Here is a 24,072-nt window from a genome sequence, read left to right on the forward strand (position 1 = left end):
TAACTTTATAGAACAATCAGCCATGAAAGACATAATTGGGGCAAGGTGGACAGGGAACTGCCATATTTAATTCAGTGTATGAATCAACCCAAAAATATTGAACAGTACACCGTATCTGAAAATTAATCTTGTGAGGAGGCCTCCAAGGTTTCTGTGATCCCTGCTGCTTAGTGGACACAAAGAAAAACTGCATTATGTTCTGTGTGTTTCATGTTCACACCAGACACCTGTCCAGCTGAACCTCTGCCACATGCACAGCAAAAATATCTGGCTTGTGCTTAAAGGTGTTTTAGGTCTGGGGTAATTTACCTGGCAGGTCACAGAAGAGGCTCCACCTTCACTGAGGTTTGTGCTTGCTGACTTTGCAATGAGGCAGAGTTAAAAAATAAGTCACTAAAGTAAACCTCAACATTTCCCTCAGTCCCCTTGCAGCTGTGTGGCCAGGACCAAGTCTCAGCACAAAACCCCATCCATAGATCTACCCATGGATTCTTCATTCATTTTAGGGTTAATCTCCTTTATGGCTGATAAGTAGAAGCATATCTTACACTTTACTGCTCTGGGGAGGCCAGAAAACACAAGAAATATCTGGAAAAGTTCTATAAGTATGGATATTGTTGAAACGTGCTTTATGGTCAAAGCACAACAATCTCTTCCCCACAAGTTCCCCAAGTAACTCCAGGTGATCAACTACCACTTGTGACTACAAGCTGTAGTTACACAGCATCATTGTGGCAGGGATTCTGTATCTCTACACTCCAGCAAACCTTGCAGAAAGTCTGCTGGACAAACCCAGCCAGGAAAATGGAAAAAGTATTAGGTTGTGGGCACTGCAGCCTGAAAGAAGTGATGGACTGGCAGGGCCTATGAGAGCAAGCAGTTGCCTCTATAAAACCAGGAGAGCAGCAGACTCGAAGGAGCCACGTTATTACCCCCTGCTCTCCCTGGAGACCAAAGGAGTGCTATTCCATCTCCCAGTCTCTGCACTTCTGTCCTGCAAAAAGCTGATATGCTAAAGTTTATGAGGGCTGAATTTCAAAAGGAAAGCACACTTCCCCTTCAATTCCATGCCCAACTGTCACTGGTATTATCAAATATAAATCAACAACACAGCTTGGGTTTTCTTCTCCGTGTTTCAAAATACAAACCATACATAATGGCTTAACCAAATGAGTGATAAGTATGAAATATTACAAGCATTAAAAAGGAAAAGTCATAATCCTGGGCTGCCCCACACTGTCTCCTCAAAGAAATATTACTTCAGAGATTAAAGAAGTGCTTGTTTATTTAACAATTTGACCAATCTCCAACAATGGAAAATCTAATGGAAAATACTTACAGGGGACCTACCAGCAGAGCTGCTGTGTGATAGAAATTGTAAATAGAGACTTGGGGGGGGGTTAACTTTAATATAAACAATAGAAGCTTAGCCAAAGGGAACAAAAAATAACTGAACTAAGCAAATACTTAGATCATGAATACCAACATTTAGAATGTTCTCAGGTGTTAACCTTAGAGCCTATCTCAGAGTCCTGTTGTGAAGTTTTAGCTTCTAAGAAACTGCAAAATTAAAAATAAGCAACTAATGGTATAGAACAACAAAATACATTTATATTACATACACTAAAGAAGATTCACATGCTAACATGAAAGACAAGTTCTTCATTCATTTTATGGGTCAACTCCTTTATGGTTAGTAAGTAAAATCATGTATTCAACTTTACTGCTTTGGGGAGGAAGGAAAACACATAAATTATTTCTTCACCACAGTTTAAAAAGGCAAATTATTTAAGGACTATTTGTATTCAAGCTAAATAGACGGAATCATGATGTTACAGGCTTTTTATTCAAATGCAAAGAATTTACATGTACCTACCACCTCATTAAAGTCAGATGATAGAGCAGCACCATTTTCCTTACATGATTCTTTTTCCCCCCAATTAAAATGTTTCTTCTGAATGCATAAAAGAATTCTGAGGTTTACAGTATTTTTTAAAGCTCACATTGGCTCTTTTTCAAGTCTAATGTTGGTTACTGTGTAAATCTCCAGAGGCCAAGTGGATGTTGCATTGTGTTTCTGAGGTGGGGGGGATGAGACTCCCGGCACACACAGCTGTGACGAGCAGCTCTGAAGAAAATCACACCTCACTAACATAATATTTTTGTCAGCCTGGCTCATTCTGGCCATGACTGTGTCAATGTGCACAGAGTAGCTTCTCTGATGGTCAAATTCTTTTCCTGTACCAAAGCTCTCTGGGTTCGATGCAGCCGCTGTTTGTCTCCCGTTACGTAACAACACCAAGGGCTGAACTGTTCCCCGAACCGCAGCGTGTCCTTCCCCTCTGTCCTTTCCAAAACCCTTTCCCAACCAGGGGCAGGGTACACAGCACCGTGCCCAGGGCAGGATCAGGCCCTGGTGGTGCCAGAGCTCCAATGAGAGCGTGTGGCTGCAGCTTAGGGGATTATGAGCACGTATGTGCAGGGCAGTCACATGTGCCCACAGTGTCCAGCGCCACGCCGGGGGCACCGCGGCTCCCAGGGCTTGCTCTGCCCCAGAAAGGAGACACTGCACTCTCTGCTGGGCTCACTCACAAAAGGGACTGGCTTGATGGGCAAAATGCTTCTGCGACAGCAAGGCAGAGCCTCCCAGGTGAGATTTTAAGCAATTCTCCTTTTAGATTGCTTTAGGTTTTTAAGAGACTAGAAAGAATTTACATAAATGCATCTAAGCCTTGCATCATGCCGTCATTAGAAAACAATGTTTGGGTTTCAGATAACAGTTCTTTAGGGAAAACATCACTGTTTGAATTTGCCACACTCCCACTTTTATCTGGCTGGCCAAAACAAAGTTATAGTTGCTTTTCTTGTGCATATCAATTTTCATGCACATTAGGCTTGATTTCTCACTGTTTCTTTAGGCAATAACTATGTGCTTTAATTTTTTTTATTTATTGCTCTGAGTATACAAGATCTTTATGTTTCTGTATATTAAATCCAGAAGTATTACAGAAGAGAAGTACAGCAGAGGAATTGATCAAAAGTTAATCCAATTAGTCTTTAAGAGAGAAAAAAAGTTCTCTGTGAAAGTGAGATCCTTATGAATCTTTTATTCATAGGATAGTAATGAACATGCAGCAAATCATACTGTGAAATATTATTGCAAAGCAGATAGACACAGCGGTAACTAATTAACTAATTAATCACAATTAAGTTGCATTTCCATTTATATTATAAAAGAAGGTAAGCCAAAGGCAAACTTCAAAGCACCAAAAATTTCCTAACTGCTTTCAGCAGACGCTTTGAATAAGCAGAATGACTGCTGTCCTTTTAGCCTCCATAAGCATTTTTAACTTCACTAATCACAGTGATTTTTGCAAATCTGTTTTCTACTGTATGTAGCAGAATACCTACTCTCCCTTAGGGCTCTGTCAGCTGAACTTAACTTTGTTCTGATAGAAATGCTAAAGCAGCATAAAAGGCAGCACCCTATTTGTCATGCCAGCATCACATCTGGCACGGGTTTGATTGGCTCCATCATTTAAGTCTGAGCAGAATTCCATGGATTTCTACACAAGTCAGACTGATTCTGAAGTGACGCAACAAAGTTAATCAAATGTCTGGTCAAAATGATTCATGTAAACATCAATGTTTGTGATTAGCACATCAGACTGATTAGTCTGAACTCCTGCATGCAGGATCTGAATATCAGATAAGAGGCTATCAGAATATTCTGCGTATCTTCCACAACAGCCACAACAAGTAGAGCTCATTTAGGTGAAGACAGACCAGCAGGCTCCAGTGGCCTCCCTACAAACTGTGCTTTACTGTTCTCAGCACCCAGTGCCTGTGTGGGCTCTGTCAAAACAACCATTTATCAATCATTAGTAAGAAACTGGCTCTCTGACAAACTAATTACTCCTCAGGCTTCCACCCATTAGCACAGGAGGAAGCAGATTATACATTTATTTCTGTGGTGGGCTGACCTCAGCTGGGCACCAGGTACCCAGCAGAGCCACGCTCTCACTCCCCTCCACAGCTGGACAGGGAAAGAAAATAGAATTTAAGGCTTTTGGGTTGAAAGAAGGAGGGGGAGAGATCACTCTCCCATTACCATCCTAAACAAAACAGACTCAACTTACAGAAAAATGAATTCATTAACAATCAAATTAAAGAAGGGTAATGAGAAATAAAACTTGCCATGTAAATCCAATATATCAGGGCTCCTGCAGTAACAAAGGTGCTACAGAAGTTATTTTTGCTTCCTGAAGCAGGCAAGACTTACTAAAAACAGCATGTTACCTATAGAGGACACTAAGAAATCGCTACAAAAAATCTGTTCAAATTTTTAGAGAGTTAATTGCTGTATGGCATGTGAATGGATACACTGCAGTTAGTAAGCACTAGGACTTATTTCCATGTCACTAACGTGGCTCTAGTTCCAGGAATTTGTACAAATCCTAAACATGGCTTTCCAAAATACCATGGAATGGATGCAGTGTGGGCAGCAGATGGGTACTGGTAGCAGACTCCAGGTGTGACTTCACAGATGTTTCTGTAATGGGAGGCTTTAGGTTTAAAGAGTCCAGGCTTACAGAGGTCTCAGACTCCTTTACACATTTCTTCCCACAAAATTACTTTGGGGTGGTTTTTTTTTTGCTCTTGGAAACATTTGTCCAGCCTCATGTTGCCCTGGAAAAACAATACCCATTGAGAGTACCTAAGGAAGCATCCCCGCCCACAGGTCTGTGGAAGGATGGCCAAGGACTCAAATGAAATCATCAAATACTTAAACCTGTCAAATTATTTGTCAGCATCCCAGAACAGAACATGTTTAAAGCTTATTTTGACGTTTAATATATGCATACAGCTTCAGTGGGGAGTCTTAGAAGAAATTGGGTTTATTGGTAGAACATTTTGATGACTAAGGGATAAAAGCTCCCTGTCACTGATAAAGTGGAGTGGGGAGTGGCACATGGCAAGCAATAAGTGGACAAATCAGAACTCATTCATGTCAGAAAGATGCCTCAAGGCCCTGGTAAATGAAAATTCTTATTCTAAATCTTGCCATCTAATAATAACCAAACTTAGATCAGCGTTAATATTATACTAGACCCCCTGGAATGTAAATTTATAGTATTTTATTCACACATTATAAATGGAATAAGATGTAATCAGTAATTATGCAAGTTCATCCAGAAGGCAGCTAGAAAATGCTATTTCCTTCACCAAGCAGTGAAAATTAAAAGCCACAGGAGTGTCAAGAACAAGATGTCTCAGACTTGCCAGCAATTAACAGAAAGATATGTTTATCTCCAGCGGATGTGACAAATTTTGAAGTCATTTCAGCCTTAGTACAACTCTGAGGGCTGATTTTCCCCTTCAAACTCAAACTAGTTTTACAGTTCTTCTATATGCTATCTGATAAGGAACTATGTCAGTATTTCTGCTTTTACTGGAAACCTGGTCCCTGTGGTCAGGGTCTGTTCCACAAGAGTTTCCTCCCCAGCCAACGTGATGCTCTGGTTGATTAAGTCACCGAGTCAGCTTTCACCAGTGTGTCTAATAGGAAACAGCATTATGTTATAGTTTCCAGGAAAAGTACCATCTGTGCCTCCTGCCAGGCTCTGCAACTGGCACCAAAAGACCTCTGGGGAATGTTTCTGTACTGCCAAATTTCAGCAGAGCTCCCTGCCACAAGCCCTGAGCACGGGTGAAGCTGACAAACAGCAGGGGAAGATAAGAGCTGCAGTTTCCACCCTGCCAGCTCACTGGGCCAACTCATTTACACAGCAATTCCAGCACAGGCCGTGCACCTTTGACACTCTCTTCCTGGAATAAATTCAGTCAGCAAAGCCCAGAATTGCCATAATTTGCATGAATTTTGATTGGCGAGAATCTGCCTTTTTTACTGGAATGATGCTGATTTACATGAACCACAAGTACAAACATTCCTTACCTGGAACCTGGGCAATTCCAAAATGCTGGAAATACAGAGGCCCAGGCACCTGCTATCTTTATCTTGTACGGTGTAAACGACCTGTTTGCACTTATTACCTAAACAAATTTTACCATAAAACTGTTTTTTGTATTATCTCAAATATTACAAAGGACTCTGCAGAAGTTTCTACAATATGATGATCTTTACATAAAAAACAGGAACAAGTAACTTTCATGATTTTTTCCCACAAACCAGTCTGAACTGACCTGTCGCTCTACAGTTTAAGTGGCTGTAGGTACTGGGGGCAAGATTCCTTATATTTAAACATCAATGATTGCAAGTTATGAAAAATTTATTAACAAAATCACCCACTGAGTCTATTAAGTTCCTTAAGTCAGAATAAATGAATGAAATAGTTTGGTTAAAAACTGTGGGATAAAGTCCCAGCTGCTCTGAACATCAACATTACAACAGTAAAGATGCCTTCTGAAGGTCTCTGTTAAATCCACTGAGTTGCAGTACTTAATACTAAAATAATCTGCAACTTACATTCAATTTTAAACTGAAGGAAATTACTTGCTTGTGTGCAATTATTTTGGTTTCTCTGGCTCACCAATTACAAGCACACTGAAAATTCTTACAAAGGTTAAATTCTTTAGAAGTTTGTTTTCAGTGAAGCAGTTAAAAGAATTAATACATATACATAACAACTTTCAGTCATCTTGACACTGAATGCTATTTAAGGTTGCTGCTATGTAGTTTTAAAGTGGGATAGCTACATCAAAATCAGCTTCCAAGTGCTCTGAAAACATGGAGCAGAACTGCAGCAGTGCTAACTGGCTGTTCAGCACTCTGAATGGCGCCATCTACTCTGCTGATGCTTAAAAGCTGTCACTTCTTGTATTCCAACTGGTCAACTTTATAAAGTCCAGAACTGGAAGCACCTTACGTAAGCTGATTTTCTAATACTGCATTCATTCTAATTATTCCTGTTATTTAATACGCCATAAGTTCCTGGAAGTGAATAGGAATACTAGGAAAATTACTCAGGTTTTGTTTTGCATATAGCTTAATCTTTTTTAAAAGCATTATCTAGTGGGTATTAGAGCATCTCCAAATTGTCTCTCATGTCAGGATCCCTGGCAGCTGAGGCCTGTAGATAGATGAATACAGGTAATCACTGTGTAAATTCATTCTGCCTGATGGAATCCTCGCCTTTAGAACTGCCCAAAAGTAAGGTATTTCACTTTTTGCAGTGATGAAATCTTTAAGTATTAAAAGCTGCACTGTTCACTCTGTAGTGCATTCTTTCTTGCTGCACAGAACATTTTAAAAGAAACAATATGTCATGTTTTCCATATAGAAGCTGTAACAGAATTCGGTGATAAAGCTAAGTCAGGAAGGGGTGGAGCAGCACCATCAGTGCCACTCATCCATGCGGGGACAGGGAGAACTTAACAAAACAAGGCTGAGTTTATGGAGTTAACCCGTGCAGAGCCTCCAGTGCAGCTGATCCCCAGCAGCTGCCAGGAGGGCACAGCCACTGCAACCCAGCTGCATTGCAAAGAAATGAACAGCACAAAATCTGGAGTGGCAGATGTGCTTGGCAGATAGCATCTGTGTCTGAGCAAGGGACTCCTTCCACACAAATCTTTAGGGGCTGCAGTGCTGGGCTCTCTCCTCTCCACAGAACTTCTACCCCATGGTAGGTGGCTTTTACAACCTTCCAGAGCAACACAACACTGCCACTCTCCAACAGATCTAAAGGGCTCTTAAACACACCATTTAGCAGTTTTGATTATGGTTCCCAGAGTAGCTGATCTTTTTTATCTTCCTTTATTGGAGTATATTATCTGTTCTTATAAGCTTTAAGCTGCTTAGAAATTGAGAGGGAGAAAGATAAACTAAAGCAAATATAATTATTCATTTCTGATGGATACACACATTGTTTTGAGCAACTTTCTACGAACTCTAAAAACAGAAGAAAGTTCTGCAGTTCTAACCTATTAGAGAATATGCACATCCTGAAAAAAGTTACCATACCCTAAAATCCAGTTTTCTTCCTTCTTCCTAACAAAAAGCCCATCTGAACTCATTTCTTGATGCTTAGTGACCCATGGCAGCAATTTGCAGAGTTACTTTTGACATGGCCTTATATGAACTCAGATTTCCAAAGAGCTGAACAATCTAAACAGAAACCCAATGTGCAAATGACATCGCTAATAATTATATTACATTAATAATTGTACATATTATTTATATATGTAATAATAACAATGATAAATAACAACAACAAAAGGTCAAAACAGGAGGGGAAAAGCATCTATTTAGCAGATTGCCAGGGCAGTAAGCAGATTATCATGGCACTAGTGGGATCTGAATTACCAGGTAGCTCCTATGCAAATGATTTATCACAAAGATACTGTTTATAGAATGAGAGGATAAACAAATGAGACAGGGGTTGCCAACATCTGTGGAACAATAACAAAGGTCACCCACCCACAGGAAGGAGCTCTGAAGACAACATATATTCAGAATTTCTGGAAAAGCAGAGTGAGCAACATCAAAGGGGGACCAATGCAAAATATCAAGGCCAATTTCAGGAACATGGGTATCTCTGTACTCATGCCACGTGCAACAGAAATGCACTCCTACAGTTCTTGAGAATGTAATCTTTACTGCTGATCCAAAATACCAAAGAACAGCATGACATATCCCACAGAAAAGTCACAAAGCAGAAGTGAAAGCATGTCATGCTTGGAAGCCCTGTCATCATTTGGATGGGATACTGTGCGTGTGTCATATGAGCAAATAATGATGGGAGGTGCAGTGTTAATTGTAAGGGAGTCATCAGGGAGAGATAAAGAGGAAAACATTGGCCAGGCAGATAGGAAACTAAATTAAGAAATCAGGAAATGTACATAAGAATTTATGCATGGAGAGAAGGAATGTAAAAGGAAAAACATTAGTCCAAAGGAAGGCAATTACCTATAGAGGTGGAAATGGGTTCACAGCACTCAAATTGTGCAGAATCAAGGAGGAAACAAGAGCTGAGTTATGTAAGTGAAAAATCTTGGGTTTATTTTAATTATTAATTATTGCTATGCTGCTATTAAAGCAAGTTATATAGCAAAGGGAAAGGGTTTAGAAAACCAAAACCTGAGCCTAATGAAGAGTGAAATCAGCAGGACCAGAATGTTGGGTGACTACTCTTCCATGAGCTGACTGGCCATAAGTAGCAAACCCCTTGTTCCCTCTCTTTCAACTGACCTGCTCTTGCTTTTTGATTTATACTTTTTAAAATATCCAACATAGGCTTACTACATTCAATGCTACTCTGTATCAATTATCCTTGTTTGATCGTGCCTTCTTTCACCTTACACTGCAATGAATTAACCACATTATAAATGGAACCAGTATCAATTATGAACTTCCCCTGCCAAACTGGTCAATGGTTGCACCACAAAGACATAAATGACAGGGTTGGAAGGGGCCTGTTTTTCAGCCCAGCCCCCAGTATCAAGCAGGATTTTCTTCTCCACTCATGTTAAAAGCATTTTATCTGAGCTGTATCATTACATTATAAACAGTAGCAACTCAGCAACTGCACGAGAAAAGTATATTCCTATTTGCTTGCAGCGCTGCATTTCCCCCCTCACATCTAACCTGAGATATTTAGTTTTACTTTTTTGTATCTCCAGCCTAGAAGTCATTTGCTAATCCCTATGGTATGTGTATAAGCTAGTAAGCCTAAAGAAATGTCATGTTACCCAGACTGAGAGGGAACAGCAATGTGACACTTCACTCTCCAGCACTTGAGAATTCAATGTGCTCTCCTGGATGTACAACTAATTGTAGCTTTCTAATTTTCAAAAAAATTGGTCATCCATTATTTAAAGTTTTAAGAATTAATCCGTAAGTAATATTCAGCATGTCCCTTTCAAAAAGCACCTTTCAAACCCTGATGAGGAGCTGACAATCTGCTAAGCCATGGTTTATATAGACATACAGCACTTCTGGCCGTGATTTTTAGTTTGCTCAGTCTAGATCTGAAGGAAATCTGTGCTGCCCAGCAAAGCTCTGTGCAGGGCCCAGCCTTCCCCTAGGGAGCACAGGGTTTCAGTGTGTAGGAACTGAGATCCTGTGGGAACTCAGGAGGACGTGACAAAGGTACAAGTGTTTGGCATGTTCAGAGACCTCGCTGGCAACAGCTTTATTAGCTATGTACTTTACTAGCTATTAGTTTATAATGATACCACAGCTTGTGAAAACACACTGAGAGATCAGAAAAAACAGGTAAGAGCTACATCACACATAGATGATAATAGAGCAAGCAGATAAACCACGTGTTGTATAAACAAAAAAATCTGCAGTAAAAAGAGACAATGCTGCAGCTGGATGAAGGGTTGGTTTTTTAAGTCAAATAAAACAATCCAAGCGTAGAATGGTCACGCTTCAAACTCTTACCCAACCTGCTCTGCAACTTAGTGCTGCATTATGAATGGAAATGTCTGAAAAAGCCTGACTGCAGCTATGGACTCTGTAAGACAACTGAGCAGAACTTCATCTTTTTCTCATTATTTAGAGTTCATTTTATGGCTCTTTTCTAAAATAATCTTTGCCACCAAGAGCTGTCAGCTTCTTGTGCTGTGTTGCAAGAAGTTTTTATTTAAGTACTTCATGGACATTGTTATCTAAATAAAACCACCTTCAGCTTTAATGGAGTGTAAGGAAATTGGCTTTTGGCCAAGTATGAGCACTCTAAAAGTGCTTCTACATGAATACCTTTCCTACTTTGCTGTTCCCCTGGTGAACTTAGGGTGATTAAAGTCCTTCTAAGTTCTGAAGCACCAAAAATGTGATGCTACAGTTTGTAACATGAAGTTATCCACAGCACACACAAAATTCTGTCTGTGGACTATCCATCAAACAGGAATGGGGGAATTTTATGCTTTTGGGAGCTGCAGTGGTTTTACAAAATTTGTAATGAACATTTACATACAAACTGTGGTCAGATTGAGTGACTCAAGACAAGCAGGATGACCATTTTTAGACTTCACAGGATACTCAGGAGTTGGAAGGGACCCACAAAGATCTAGTCCAGATAAATGGCCCATATGGAGATCAAACCCACAACGTTTGTGTTAGCATCATGCTCTAAACAACTGAGCTAATCTCAGCTTTAGTGTTTTTCCGGTATTTATTTCATATACAGCTGCTTATTTTTTCAATAAGGGATACTACATTGGTGTTTATTTGCTATGGAATAAAGCTTCAGAATTTCTAAATATAAGCCAAATTATTTTGAAAAAGGCAGCTGTCTGTTTGGGTTGGTGATATCAATTGGAAACATACTTCAAAGGTAATCCCTTTTCATTAGTCTGAGGAGTTTCCATATAAACAACAGAACAACCACAGGAAAAAATTCATTATAGGATAAATTATCAATCTGCAGTTCAAAAGCTCTTTCAAGAAGTGATCCATTTTAAAGTTGTGTTAAATATAAGCATTCACATCTATTAACTGCAAGTGAAATGCAAATATCCTTCAGATTAATCAACTTTTTTTAAAAAGGAAGCAGAATGGAACTCATAACACCATCGCAAAATGAGGGTTATGTTGTAACACCTTTTCACAACACCAAAACAATCTCCAAATTCAAAGTAAACGCTCAGAAACTTTTCTTCCTACTTTGTTTTAAAAGCTGGCTCATGTTTGCCAGTACCACAAGCACCTGTGCACTTTGTAGTACAGGAATTTTTAAATACTGATTGTTCAGGATATATGGGCTATGAAAATGAAACCTCAAAGCTACATATTCTCATCCCGAGTTAAAAATAAACCCACGCTCTTGAGTGAAGGCTGTTGACTGCACTTGCAGGGAATGGCACGGGCTCTGCAGCAGCCCTGCAGAACCCCAGCACCGATGACAAAACCATAACAAACCTGCACGCCCATGGATTTTAAGCAGCAAATCGAAAAACCCAGGGACTACAAAGCGAGCTGGATCCGACAGCTCCGAGCACAACCTCTCACTTCTTGAAACTGGCTGTAAACAGGGGAAGGGAGGGGCCAGGCGCCTGCCAAGCCAAGCAGAAACTTGTGAGTAACTTAGAGAGGCAAAACAAGTGCAGCGCCGGCAGCGGCTCCCAGCGCGGTGCCGGGCCAGCACCATGACCCCCGGGAGAGCCACGCCGGGGCCTGGCGGCCGGCTCGGTGCCCCGGGAGGGCGGCGGGGGGCGGCGGCACACGGCAATTAAAGGTGAGAGGCTGCGGGGCTGCGGGCGGGACGCGCGGTGCCGCTGCCCCGGCGGGCGGGGATCCAGCGCGATCCCGGGGTGAGAACGGAGGATCCGGGCAGCGCTGGGGCCGCCGCAGCCGGGGCACTGTAAACAAGAGGCTGCTGCAGCCGGCACTTATGCAACATTAGGGACCTGGGGCTGCAGCGCTGCCGGAGAGCCGGAGCGGGCTCCCCGCGCTCCGCACGGTGACCCCGGGGAGCGAGCCCGGCACGGCAGAGCCGCCCTGGCAGCGACAAAGGCACGGCCGGGGCCGGAATGTGAGCGGGGCCTGCGCTGCACAGAGAACAGGGTCAGTGCTTCGCTGGTAAGTCAGCATTCAGCACCGGGGGTTGGGGCTGCAGCCGCAGAAATACCTCACCTGGGAGCTTGAAAGTCATCAAGAAGGTTTTCCGAGAATTTTAGTTTTGGGGTTTATTTTTGCTCATCTCAGAGGTAAATGTTGTCACTTTCCTAAGATTACTGTTTAACAGAATGAATGGCCTGCCATTTCTGTCATTAAAACAGAACTGTAGTGTTTAACCGCACTTGGAGGACGTAAAGAAAGAATAAGGGTAATGACTAAAACCATTTGTGAAACCAGACATCCCCCTGCTCTGTAAAATACAAAGCCTGGTAGCAAACACTGTTGATCTTCTGAGACAATATACAGGCAGGTTATTCAGTGGCTGATGTAATTCTGTCTGGAGTAATCAAAGCTACATGCTTAAGGATAAACCTACATAATGGAATTACGTGATTGTACCCATGCCTGTGCTTAGTCACCTTTGCACTCAACAGAATGCATATATTTGCAATATCTAGTTCCAGTCTGCTGCTTGGCTTGAATCGAGTCATAACAGTTCAATGAGATGTAGTTTTGGTTCCCTTCAACTGCGAAAAAAACAGCTTTTCTTTTTCTTTCTTAAAATCTTAAACCAACAGATGCTTCCTGAAAACAAACGGGGTCGTTATCAGTGCTCAAAAATAGAATGAGGATAGATAGACAACATAAAGATATGATATGGTCCACTCAACACAACAGTATAGCTGAAGAACTGATGTGAAAAAATGAACCAAAAAAGTCAAGTTTTCCCACAAAGGTGAAAACAACCTTTGAAAACAATAGAACTTCTGGTGCTGCCACAGAAGCTACTTCTCTGAGGAAATCCAACATGGGACAGTGGAATAAATATTTGCTTGCCCAGCTAAAATTACTGTATTTTTAGCCTGACTTTTGGCTCAGCTTATGTTATTTAGAAGAAAAATGCACACAAAACAACTGCAGCGGGAAATAACACATGGAAGTTGACACAGTTTTGGGACAAGTTTTGTACTATGGCTGAAGAGTCAGAGGATTAGCACCAGGGAGATGCAGTCACGTACTGTATGCTCACAGACCCCACACAGTATAATTTAGCCATCTGGTTCATGGAGTATAGCATGTTGTCTAGTAGCATTCATTTTCATTGCACAATGTTTATTGTGGATTGATTAAATCTTGCTCTCCCTCTGGAAAGAATCCAGGTATGAGTACTTACACTTTGCTATAGGTGCTGACGGAGGAGCACACAAAACCGCGGCAGTGTGTGACAGGCAGAGTACGTGACACGGGGAATCACCTGCTGCACCAGCTCTACTGCCCCTGAAATGCCATCACTAACAACCACGATTTTAAGGCTCTGCCTGTTTTGAGTTGCACTTCAGAGATTATTTCTCATTCCTGCATTTTGGAAAGCGACTTTACACAATTGCTTTGAAGTTCACTCAGTTTCAGTTAAAATGCTATCTCTACTGATGATAAAGCAAAGATGGCTGGGCCACAACTGCTGATAGTAGCATACTTTTTAAAGAATTCGAGCTATTTTGAGAGGAAATGATAGCTGATTCTTGCCTTTTGGAAAGTCAGACTGCCCTGATATTAAGTTCCCTGGACTACAGAGGTCCATTGTTTTTTTGAAACTAAATGGTTATAAGGTTGGGAGTCTGAATAGAAACTGACCTATTTAAAAAAAAACCACAACAAAACCAAACCCCCTTACACCTCATTTCCCAGTATCCTCTAGTCTTTGTCTGTTTTATCAGTGATCCAATACACATCCACCATACTGCCTTACATGTGCCTCCTAAGAAACTTTTTTTTAAGGTAAAGCTTATTTAAGATGTTAGGAGATCTCTATTTCTCACATAAAGATCTGTGCTTCAGTTTATATCCTTCTACTCTTCAGTAGTTACCCTTAAATACTTTTAGCTATATACCAGGTACTGTTTGACAGTTTTCAAAAAATTGCATTAGTATTCATATATACATCAATACTTAATGATAGTTTACAATTTCCTTCTGTTGAATGTCCTGTATCAACTAATTTGTCACTAGTTTCATTTAAATCAAAACTGCAGAACATGTATTAGTCTAATGAAATTTTGAATAACAGTTTACTTTCTTCTAGACTAACAACATCAGTTATGTGATGCGTATAATCTTGAAGTCCACAAATGTTTTCTTCACAGTACTTTGCATTTCATTTCCAATGTAATATTTTAACAACACTTTCACTCTTTCTCTCTCTACAGAAAAGCTGGTAACCAGCAAAGAAGACACAAAAGCTCAAATCACTATGTGGAGCTGTGAAGCCTTAATCAACAGTACTGAGAACAGTGAGGACCAGCATCTCTGCCATGACTTCGACCTTGTGCTTTCCATCTTTTCCCTTCTCTACCTCATTATATGTTTCCCAATTGGCCTTTGTTACAATGGCCTGCTGGTCCTAGTTAACCTCTACAACAAAGCTACTATGACTATGCCAGATGTTTACTTTGTCAACATTGCCATTGCCGGCCTCATCATCAACACTCTGGCACCAATGTACCTGCTAGGTCTTGCCAATACAAAATGGGCCATCTGGAATTCCAACAATGAAGTTTATATCACCTTCCTTATTTTATTCAACGTCTCGTCGTTGGTTACCATGTACTCTACCACACTGCTCAGTCTGGACTACTACATCGAACGCGCCCTGCCCAGGACTTACATGTCCAGTGTGTACAACACCAAACACGTCTGCGGGTTCATCTGGGGTGGGGCCATGCTCACAAGCTTTTCATCTCTCCTGTTCTACGTCTGCAACCACGTGTCCACCAAGATAATCGAGTGTTCCAAGATGCAGAACCAGGAGGCGGCGGACGCCATCATGGTGTTCATCGGGTACGTCGTTCCCGCCATCGCCGTGCTCTACGCGCTGACGCTGATCCTGCGAATCCGCAAGGAGGCCACGCCGCTGGATCAGGACACCGGGCGCCTGGATCCCTCAGTGCACAGGCTGCTGATTGCCACAGTCTGCACACAGTTCACCCTCTGGACACCCTATTACGTTATTCTCTTGGTAAGCACGTTTACTAACCTACGAGGAAGAATTCCAGATGTAAAGTCCATTCAGATATTACACTTTGCCACGATTCTGTCAAAATTCCTGGCTTTCTCCAGCAGCTTTGTCATGCCTCTGCTCTACAGATACATCAACAAAAACTTTCCCAACAAATTACGCCGTTTGCTTAAAAAGATACACTGTGGGAACCAGGGGTGTTCTCACGAGCGCACAGTGGTACAGCAGGTCATGACATAGGTGTGACAAACCCCTGGTGCTCTGTGCCTGCAGAGCTGGCTGCTCAGTGCTGGGACTGTGACGCTGCTGTGTTGGCACTCAGAGACGTCTGAGAGTCCCAACCAAGAGGCTGGAAGGAGCTTCCATTGCAGTTGAATGCAACAGTCTTAATTTTCCAGTAGTTTTTGCTGAAGTGGTGTGAGGCTCTGGCCTGTGTGCTGCATTACCTGTGACATCAGATACCTTCAGTGCACTGAACTGCTGACAGAGGATAAACTCTGTTTTCATGGCTCTGATCTTCCTCTCTGAAGATATCACTAAGCAGTTTATTGAAGTCTTGACTGAAGACACAGCACCTTGTATCTTGTATAGAAAAAGGTATTACCTTGTTTTCTGTACAAAGTGACAGTGCTATCCTTGATGAAGTAAATAGAATTTTTCAATGAAGATTATATAGTTGATCTTTACTGAAGATCATATGACTCAATTATACATGTCCAAATAGTAAATGTTAATTATAAATTAAATTATTTAATTTCTTTCTCCATCACTGATTTCCCCCTTTAAAAGAAGCCTAATTTACTTTTTTCAGAAATTGTTTTCTCACACAAACTAACCTGTTTTAACATTTATGGTAAAGTGATTTTTTCTTTTAGCTACAACAAATAACAAAAATGTGTTTTAATTTTCCAGTGCTTTTTTTGTATCCTAAAACATTTCAGGAATTCAGAAATATTTATTAACTAATTCTGACGGAACTCAGAGATGTTTGTTCCACATACTAAAATGAAGGACACAGTGGTTTACAAAGTTAAATCAGAATTTAACTAGCAAAGATTGTCTGGCTAAGTGTTATGGTCCACATATGTTCATGTAACAAGAGTAATTATCTTAAAAAATAAATATGTTTATGATTAACATTTTGTATTTTCAAGGGATATGTTTGCAACAAATAAATTAAACTCTCTTTAATCTAGGACATCACTGGATGTTTGGAAACCATATAAAATTCCTCAATATAGGAATCCCACTCACCATCAGCTCTTTGCTGACCTCTCAAAAAGCCTTCCATTGGGATTGTTGGATACAAAGTAAAGAATTTGACTGCTTATACAAAATACATGAGAAACACAGACATGCTGCAGGAAGCACATAAACAGTTACAACAACAAGCTACAAAGCACTGATCCAAAATCTACCTGTTCTTGTGCTGCTGTTGCATTAATGACAGGGGGGAGAGGAGGGGGGTGCAAGTGGAGCTGATGTTCTCCCACTGGTGTGGGGCCCCAAGACATTTTTGTCACTTGATTCATGCTACAGTGTCATTTTATTGCTTAATCTGTTACAGCACAACTCAAATTCCACATGACATCATTAAAAAATGTGACTTTTCAAGCTTCTGGTATAGAAAAAAACATGGAGCAAGAGCAGCACTGAACCCTTCCCACTGCTTAGAGCACAATCTTGTCTGGTAACTGGCCCTAGTTTGTCAGCAGAGACACATACTGGAGTTCTGTGAAAAGTACTTTCTGAGGAACAGACCTTTCAGATCTTTTTCCATCAAGCAATTTCTTCCTTTAGTCATCTTTGCTTATCTTCTTTATATACAATCATCTCTAAGTTATCAACATCCTGGTGGAAGACTTTCCATTAACCTTTGCTTTTTTTAAGAGTTTTTCATATTTTATTGGATATTTTTAACCCTTAAAGCCTACAGAGTAAATAATCTATTTCTGTGGTGTTTTCAGTTTTAGCCTGTTGATGAAAACCACATTAAGAACTTAAGCTGTTCCTCATTGCTGTGTCCAACTCACTCATTTAATGCTTCTCTGCTGACACATGATAATGGCTGCTTTCTTGGGTTTGCCCACCTTGAGAGATTTTCTGTGAATTTCTACACAACTTGAGCACTCAAGCTCAGTTCCACACAGAAGTGCTTAAGAACAAAATCTTTCCTTACAGCTGTCAAGCAAACAGACTCCTTCTTCCCATCTGAGGAAAATTAGGTTTCTTAATGCGCCACATGAAATCTCTCACGTAAAATCTGTTAAAGAAATTCTGTGCCATTATGCAGGAGGAGTTCCAACAGGGAGGAACTGGCTTATCTGGTGTGAATAGAGGCTTTCAGAACTGGGACACTGCCAGAACAGTGCAGCTGAGCAGGCAACTTTAAGTGCAATTTCAACTTCCATGTTGCTTCCTTACTTCCATTTCCTCCTTCTCTTAAGACATCTGATTTTCTGTCTCTAAAAGAATTGTTGCCTTTATTTCTGTTCCTTTCTCTCAGTGTTAAATTCTCAGTTTCAGGTAATGGCTCTTGTCTCATTTCTCTTTATCATTTTTCACTTCTCTGCACAATTTATTTAACTTTCATTTCTCTCCCATCCCTGCTTGCCTTGCACACCTGGTACCATTCAATGCTCGTGTTTACTTCATCACACTGACTGCTTTATGATGATCCAAATCTTACTCAGTGATTCAACATTACAAATTTATGTAGGAAAATGGAAGCTGCTATTGAAGAGATGTAGAAAGACAGATTTTTATGGAACTTACCCATGGGGCATCCGATCTGATTTTTTCCTAATCTTTTTTACTGCAACAGAGCTATGGATGTTTGCCTGTATCCTTGATAAACACTAAATGTGATGGCAATCATAGATACAAAAACTTGGATAATTTAATGAACAAGACTGCTATCCACTCAACCTCTTAGAAAAGTTAATTTGATTTATTAGTTGCCTCAAAGAAACTGTGCTGTGGATCTGCCTTGCTGCTGTTCTCCTAAGGGAATTGTGAACTTAATTGCAGCACCCTCATCTGGTATCTCTGAAAGAGCAGCATCCCAGAAAGAGAGAGCTTTGCAGTACTTATATAAAGAACAGCAGAGAAGCAAGTACAGTAAAATACTTAAGGAAATACAAGGTATCATAAATTAGGAAGAACTTTTATGGACAAACATTTAATACACAAAGTTCTTGAGAATGGGGCCTTTCCATTTCAAATACCTGAAGGTTGCTGGTGACTGTAAATAGGGGCTTATCTATTACACATTTAAATAGATATGAATAAAAATACTGTATATATGCAAGATAAAAATCAGCCTACTGATGTAAAAAGAATCTGCAAAGAGTTTATTAAATTATTTCTAAAAGTGTGTCATTTAAATGTAAACCTCTGAACAGGAAGGTGTACTGTATTCTTCTGTATGTATATAATGTGTACTAGAAAGTAAGCACTAGTTAAGTGCCATTATTAACAGTGTTATTTTCTCACAAAATTAAACTTAATATTTGAATTGATTTATGACTTACAGCCCTCTTGCTGAACCGCTAATTAAGTCAAATCAATCAACTAACACAAATGTCATGTTCTGCTTCTATCTGAGTTATTAGCACAGCTAGCTCAAGACAGGTTCTTGTTGACCAACTTAGTAGAGGTCCTAGTTTCAAAAGTTTACATTTCAGAATCAAATTTTTTTGGTCTCCGAAGATTTAATTTCAGTTAATGAAAGAAGGTGATCAGCCACTAGAAAATTCCTGGTTCTATTACAATGAAGAGATGTGGACTCCAATATCATGTCAAAATACTACAGAAATGGACTTTATGGAAAGCTTCATAAAGGAAGTATTGACTCATAATACATTCTCAATAAAAAGTGTTCAAGTGTACATGGTCAATAAAATGTGTGATTTTTTATTTGCTCTCTTGATAAAAACCTGTTGCAGACAAAGCTAAACCTATGTGGCTTCACTGAATCAAAACATAACAAATTGCATGACTTGGATGTCAAATTTCCAGGCCTTAATTTGCCATTATTAAAATCTCATTTTTCATCAGCATGAAGTTGGCTGGGAATGAAAGCTAAAAGGCACATACCCTGCCTTTTTTCAGAATAAAGAATCCTGCAGTTAATGAGGCAGAGTAACAGTGCACCTGGAGATCAATGCAAACATTGGCCACATCCTGACAACTTCCTTTCCTTTGTGCTGCCACAATCAGCTTCCTGCAGAAATTCTCTTGGTTCTCAGAACAACATAATAAAATAACCCACACCTCTGGCATCCCTAAGAAAACACAGCTTTTAAGAATCTAAGATATCTTGTAACACATTCATTGCAGTAACCACTGCACATAGCCAAAAGATTACTCCCCATGGATAGTTCGTTTACCCTACATATATGAAAATATTTTCTTGGCTGTGCTTTCAAAATTATTCATTATTCCCTTTCGGTGTTTTGTGAAGCGTAGGAAGACAGTAGTAACAGCAAATTCTATTTAAAATTATTATTGGTAAACTCTTTTAAAAAACCCTCAGTCCAAGGCACTTCTAAAAGTCTCAGTCAGAAATAAATGAAAATGGCAACTGTCAGAGTGAAAGTTGCAATATTTCACCATTTAATCAAAGCCTAGGCTCTGACAGGATGCCCTTACTTCCACACAGTCCTTTAAAGGGAGTTTTCTTTAGAGGAGAGCCAGCATCTCTTAACAAGTACAGAGCAGTGATTTCTGACCCTTCATTTCACAGAGCTTTTGGACACAACCAACAAAAAGGCTATTTTTAAGTTGGATTAGAAAAACCCCTCATATACAACACAGACTGAAGGATCTTCAGTGAGAACAGTTAGTTAATAAGCAGCAAGTTCACAAGCTCACAGGTTTTTGAAGAGTGAAAAACTACATAAATGCAAATAAAAAGGGCTGATCAGGTACAAGAAAGTCAAGATGTTTATACCAGTACAAACCAGGCTGACAACCTGAATATGCCATTACCTGTCAATACAGAGACATCACAGAAATCAACCACATTTTGGAGCACTCACAAAAAATACTCACTCAACTACTATATAATAGGAGAATATTTTCCCAAGGTTGGGAAGAAAATACGACACTGCTCCCACAAACCTCAGAAGGAAGTTTAATTACATCTGCACCTTTTTTTTCCTTCTTTAAAACTAAAATTCAATTAAATTGGTTTTGTGCTGTGCATCAGTGATGCCCCATTTATCACTGCTTAATAAAAATGAAAGCAGCCCAGTGTCTGGGCTGGAGACCGCGTGAGCTTCACTGCAGCAGCACAGGACTGGTGAGACCCAAGAAAAGCAGAACCTGCCCAAGTGCCACTCTCAGTTCCACTGTTTGCTGAGGACTCAGAGAGGAATTGATTCTTGCCTGAGTTTCTGCAGCTGTGAAGTGCTCAACGCACTGATGAATCCTAAACATCTGCTCCTAAATTAATTTCTGTAGTCTCTTAATAAGCAAAAACTTGTGTATTTCTTGAGTATCTTGTGTATTACTTTTTCCAAGTGAAAGCAATCTAGTGGTACAAACCCAGCTGTGCAGACTGCCATGGCAACAAATCTGAAGTGTGAAATGTTTCTTCTGTTGAATTCCTTAAGTTTTCCATTATATATCAAAACACTTTGACATATGCTGACTACATTCTTTTTCCATCAGGAGAGCAGAGGATCTATTATCTCCTTTGTCATCCCACTTTCTTCCCACCAAATCCTTCCCTCACCTTGAAATTCCATGTGATTTCCTTATATTCCTTCCTTCTAAAGAACTGGCACTTTTATTACATCTGCAAGAATTGTCAAGAACATTCACTGTCTGCAGCAGGCAGATTTTTCATATTATTAGAAATCAAGGCAGTAAAAGATTTCAAAACACAGGATTCACATCAGAGTATTTACTAATTAATTATAAAAACATAATCTAAAAAACCTATTCTATCAAAAGTTCTTTAAAGCAAGTTTTATAACCAGAAGTGAATCCTTTTTATCCAGTTAAAAAAGTACTTGCACGCTTTTCCCCTTTTCTTAAATGTATTATCCCAGAGGTGCTGCACTGGCACTGATGGGCTCAGTTTGGCCAGTGGCAGGTCCCCCTTGGGGTCTGCTGGAATTGGATCTGTTGGATATGAAGAAGTTTCTGGCAGCTTCTCCCAAAAGCCACCCCTGTAGCCCCTCCCTGTCTCTGCTATCCAAACCTTGCCATGCAAACCCAGTGCAATTACTGATTATGAACTGAATTGAAAAGCCTAATTTAGCCTCCCCAAATTTGAAAATTTAAGCTAAAATTCATCTTTAAATCAGTAGAATTTCTGCACTGTTTCTTATCTCCAAAACCTTTAAAAGGTCATTCTGAAATGAGTTCTGGTTTATCAAAGCTGTTTTAGAAACTCCATCTGGTGGCCACTAGCAGAATGTTCTTGCAGTAGTTCCCAAAAGCAGTGAGATCAGTAAAATTAGTTAGATTTAAATTAATCTTTAGGGAGAAAAAAAATCAGTCTGAGTTTCTGGTTGAACACAGATCTGTACAGATGGTCCTGTCTGCAGGCACTGAGGGTATTGCTACAAGTATTCAGAGGAAACAACCTCAACTCGGACAACCAACTGCTGTTGTGAGAGAGAGGCAGGTAAGAGACAATTCTGTTGCAAGAAACAAATCTCAACAATGGTTAATTTTGGTTTTGAACCTGATAGAAGGATATTTAACCAGGTCACTAGGTCTGACTATTCACAAAGAAGTAACATTTATTAAAAAACACATGTTCCTTGTATTGCTTCATGAAAACATCTGTTACTAGTCGTTGTGGTTGACAAGATGCTCAAAGACCAAAGGAAGTGCCATTCCCATTCAGCTCCAGAGCATTGTAATTCTTTCTAATTAAGTATGGTTTCACTAGTTCACAATGAAATAGATTTCTAAATTAATTAACAGAGAACTCTGATATTTTTCAGGTCCAGCCTATGTGCTATTAAATAATCATTTCAGCATCTGCAGTGCTATGCAGAGACCAGCTCTCTTATTGAAACTTGCTATTAGAAAAGGGTTTTTCCCACCCTTTAGTAGAATATTATTTTGAAATACAGGCAATTTTTGAGCTCTTGTAGCTGAGTTACACAGATGATTTATCTGTATGGAGGAATTTATTTTGAGATTGATAGAAACATTACTGTATAGCAATAATAATAAAACACTGTTTATAAAACAACTTGCATTACAAACAGTGCTCAAATAAGCCAATAATAAAACCACTAATAGTGAACCTTAGGCAAGGAACCCTGAGATGAGAAGGCAGCAATTACACTAAGCATGACTATTCTAGGAAAAAAGGAAGAAATGCTGATTTACAACCAGCCTCTGGGTGCAGATAATCATTAATAACCAGTGCTTATGGATAAACATCAGCAGCCTGGGCTTCTTAACCCCATCCAAGCAGAGAGAGTAAGACCATCAAATTTTACAAATTCACATGGCTCCATGTACCTTATAAATAAGCATAAGCATCTGAATTCCATTAAAAAAACTCACTTAGAAAATCCCTTTCTAAACCAAACATGCAGGGACTATAATACAATAAAGCCATGTGAGGTTCTTTCTTTTGTTCTAAAATGAACTCATAAACAAAATTCCTTTAACTTTCCTCCAACTAGCAACTTTTGGTTCTCTGTACAATTCCCTCATGTTTGGGGGTTTGGTGGGTTTGGGTTTTTTGGAGGAGGGGTGTCCTTTTTAATGTCAAAGGGCTAATGTTCTACAATGTTTTACTCAAGGACACAAATATGCTTGCTGTCAAGTAAGACTAAACATATAAAATTAACAGCAAGGCCTTTCACAAGAACACTTTTAGAGTGTGACTGGGAACTGTGCATCAATGTAGCAAAAGCCTTAGAACAGATATTCCTCTCAAAAATTAGGGGGTTTTTCCTCCGCAAGAATTCTGATGTATTGCATTAATATGAGTGACTTTAGTGTCTTAAAATGCCACAAAGAATAGCTCCCAATATTTAATCTCAGATGAATGGAGTCAAAGAAATCTTTGACTAACACAGTGGCTTATATTCCACACTCAAATATTTTTTCTTACACAACAACAATAGAGGAAAAATTAAGGTGGAAATGTATGACAGTTGATGAAAAACATCTTTGAAACAAAATTGCAGTGTATTGCCTGATTCAAAATTCCAGTAACAAAGCAACTGCTTTTCATCATAGTACACTGGTGTATAGGCAATAGCAGTCATTTAATATTCCAAAACAATCCTATCATTCTAAAAAGGAATGGTTTTCTTAATAACATTACACCCAAAAGGCAAGGAAAGATACGTTAACTGAGAGAAGACAACAGTATGGTCTGAAAATAAACTTTGGGCTCCTCATGCAGGATTAGCTCCCAAACAATAATCAGTACCCCAGAGAATCCAGTCCAGCCCTTGGACTGACTGCAGGCTGCTGCTCTGCCCTC

At 39.9% G+C, this 24,072-nt stretch overlaps 2 protein-coding genes across 8 annotated transcripts in view; one reads left to right on the top strand and one right to left on the bottom strand.

Annotated features, from left to right (window-relative positions):
• Window positions 1-19,490, top strand: part of GPR146 (G protein-coupled receptor 146) — a 48,384-nt gene extending 28,894 nt beyond the window's left edge. The window contains exons 1-2 of one of the 4 annotated variants that reach the window (XM_064726112.1): window positions 2,520-2,650; window positions 14,791-19,490. In XM_064726112.1, coding sequence (XP_064582182.1) covers window positions 14,835-15,839 — 1,005 coding nt within the window. In that variant the 5' untranslated portion in view covers window positions 2,520-2,650; window positions 14,791-14,834 and the 3' untranslated portion in view covers window positions 15,840-19,490. Of the gene's footprint in view, window positions 1-2,519; window positions 2,651-11,818; window positions 12,201-12,385; window positions 12,545-14,790 lie in introns of those variants that run through there. The other 3 variants (XM_064726110.1, XM_064726111.1, XM_064726109.1) reach the window with 3 other exon arrangements.
• The window catches only part of C14H7orf50 (chromosome 14 C7orf50 homolog), a 120,330-nt gene that overhangs the window by 60,277 nt on the left and 35,981 nt on the right, over window positions 1-24,072 (bottom strand). The window lies entirely within an intron of this gene.

This window comes from Zonotrichia leucophrys, chromosome 14, assembly GCF_028769735.1.
Source record: "Zonotrichia leucophrys gambelii isolate GWCS_2022_RI chromosome 14, RI_Zleu_2.0, whole genome shotgun sequence".
Classification (NCBI taxonomy): Eukaryota; Metazoa; Chordata; class Aves; order Passeriformes; family Passerellidae; genus Zonotrichia; species Zonotrichia leucophrys.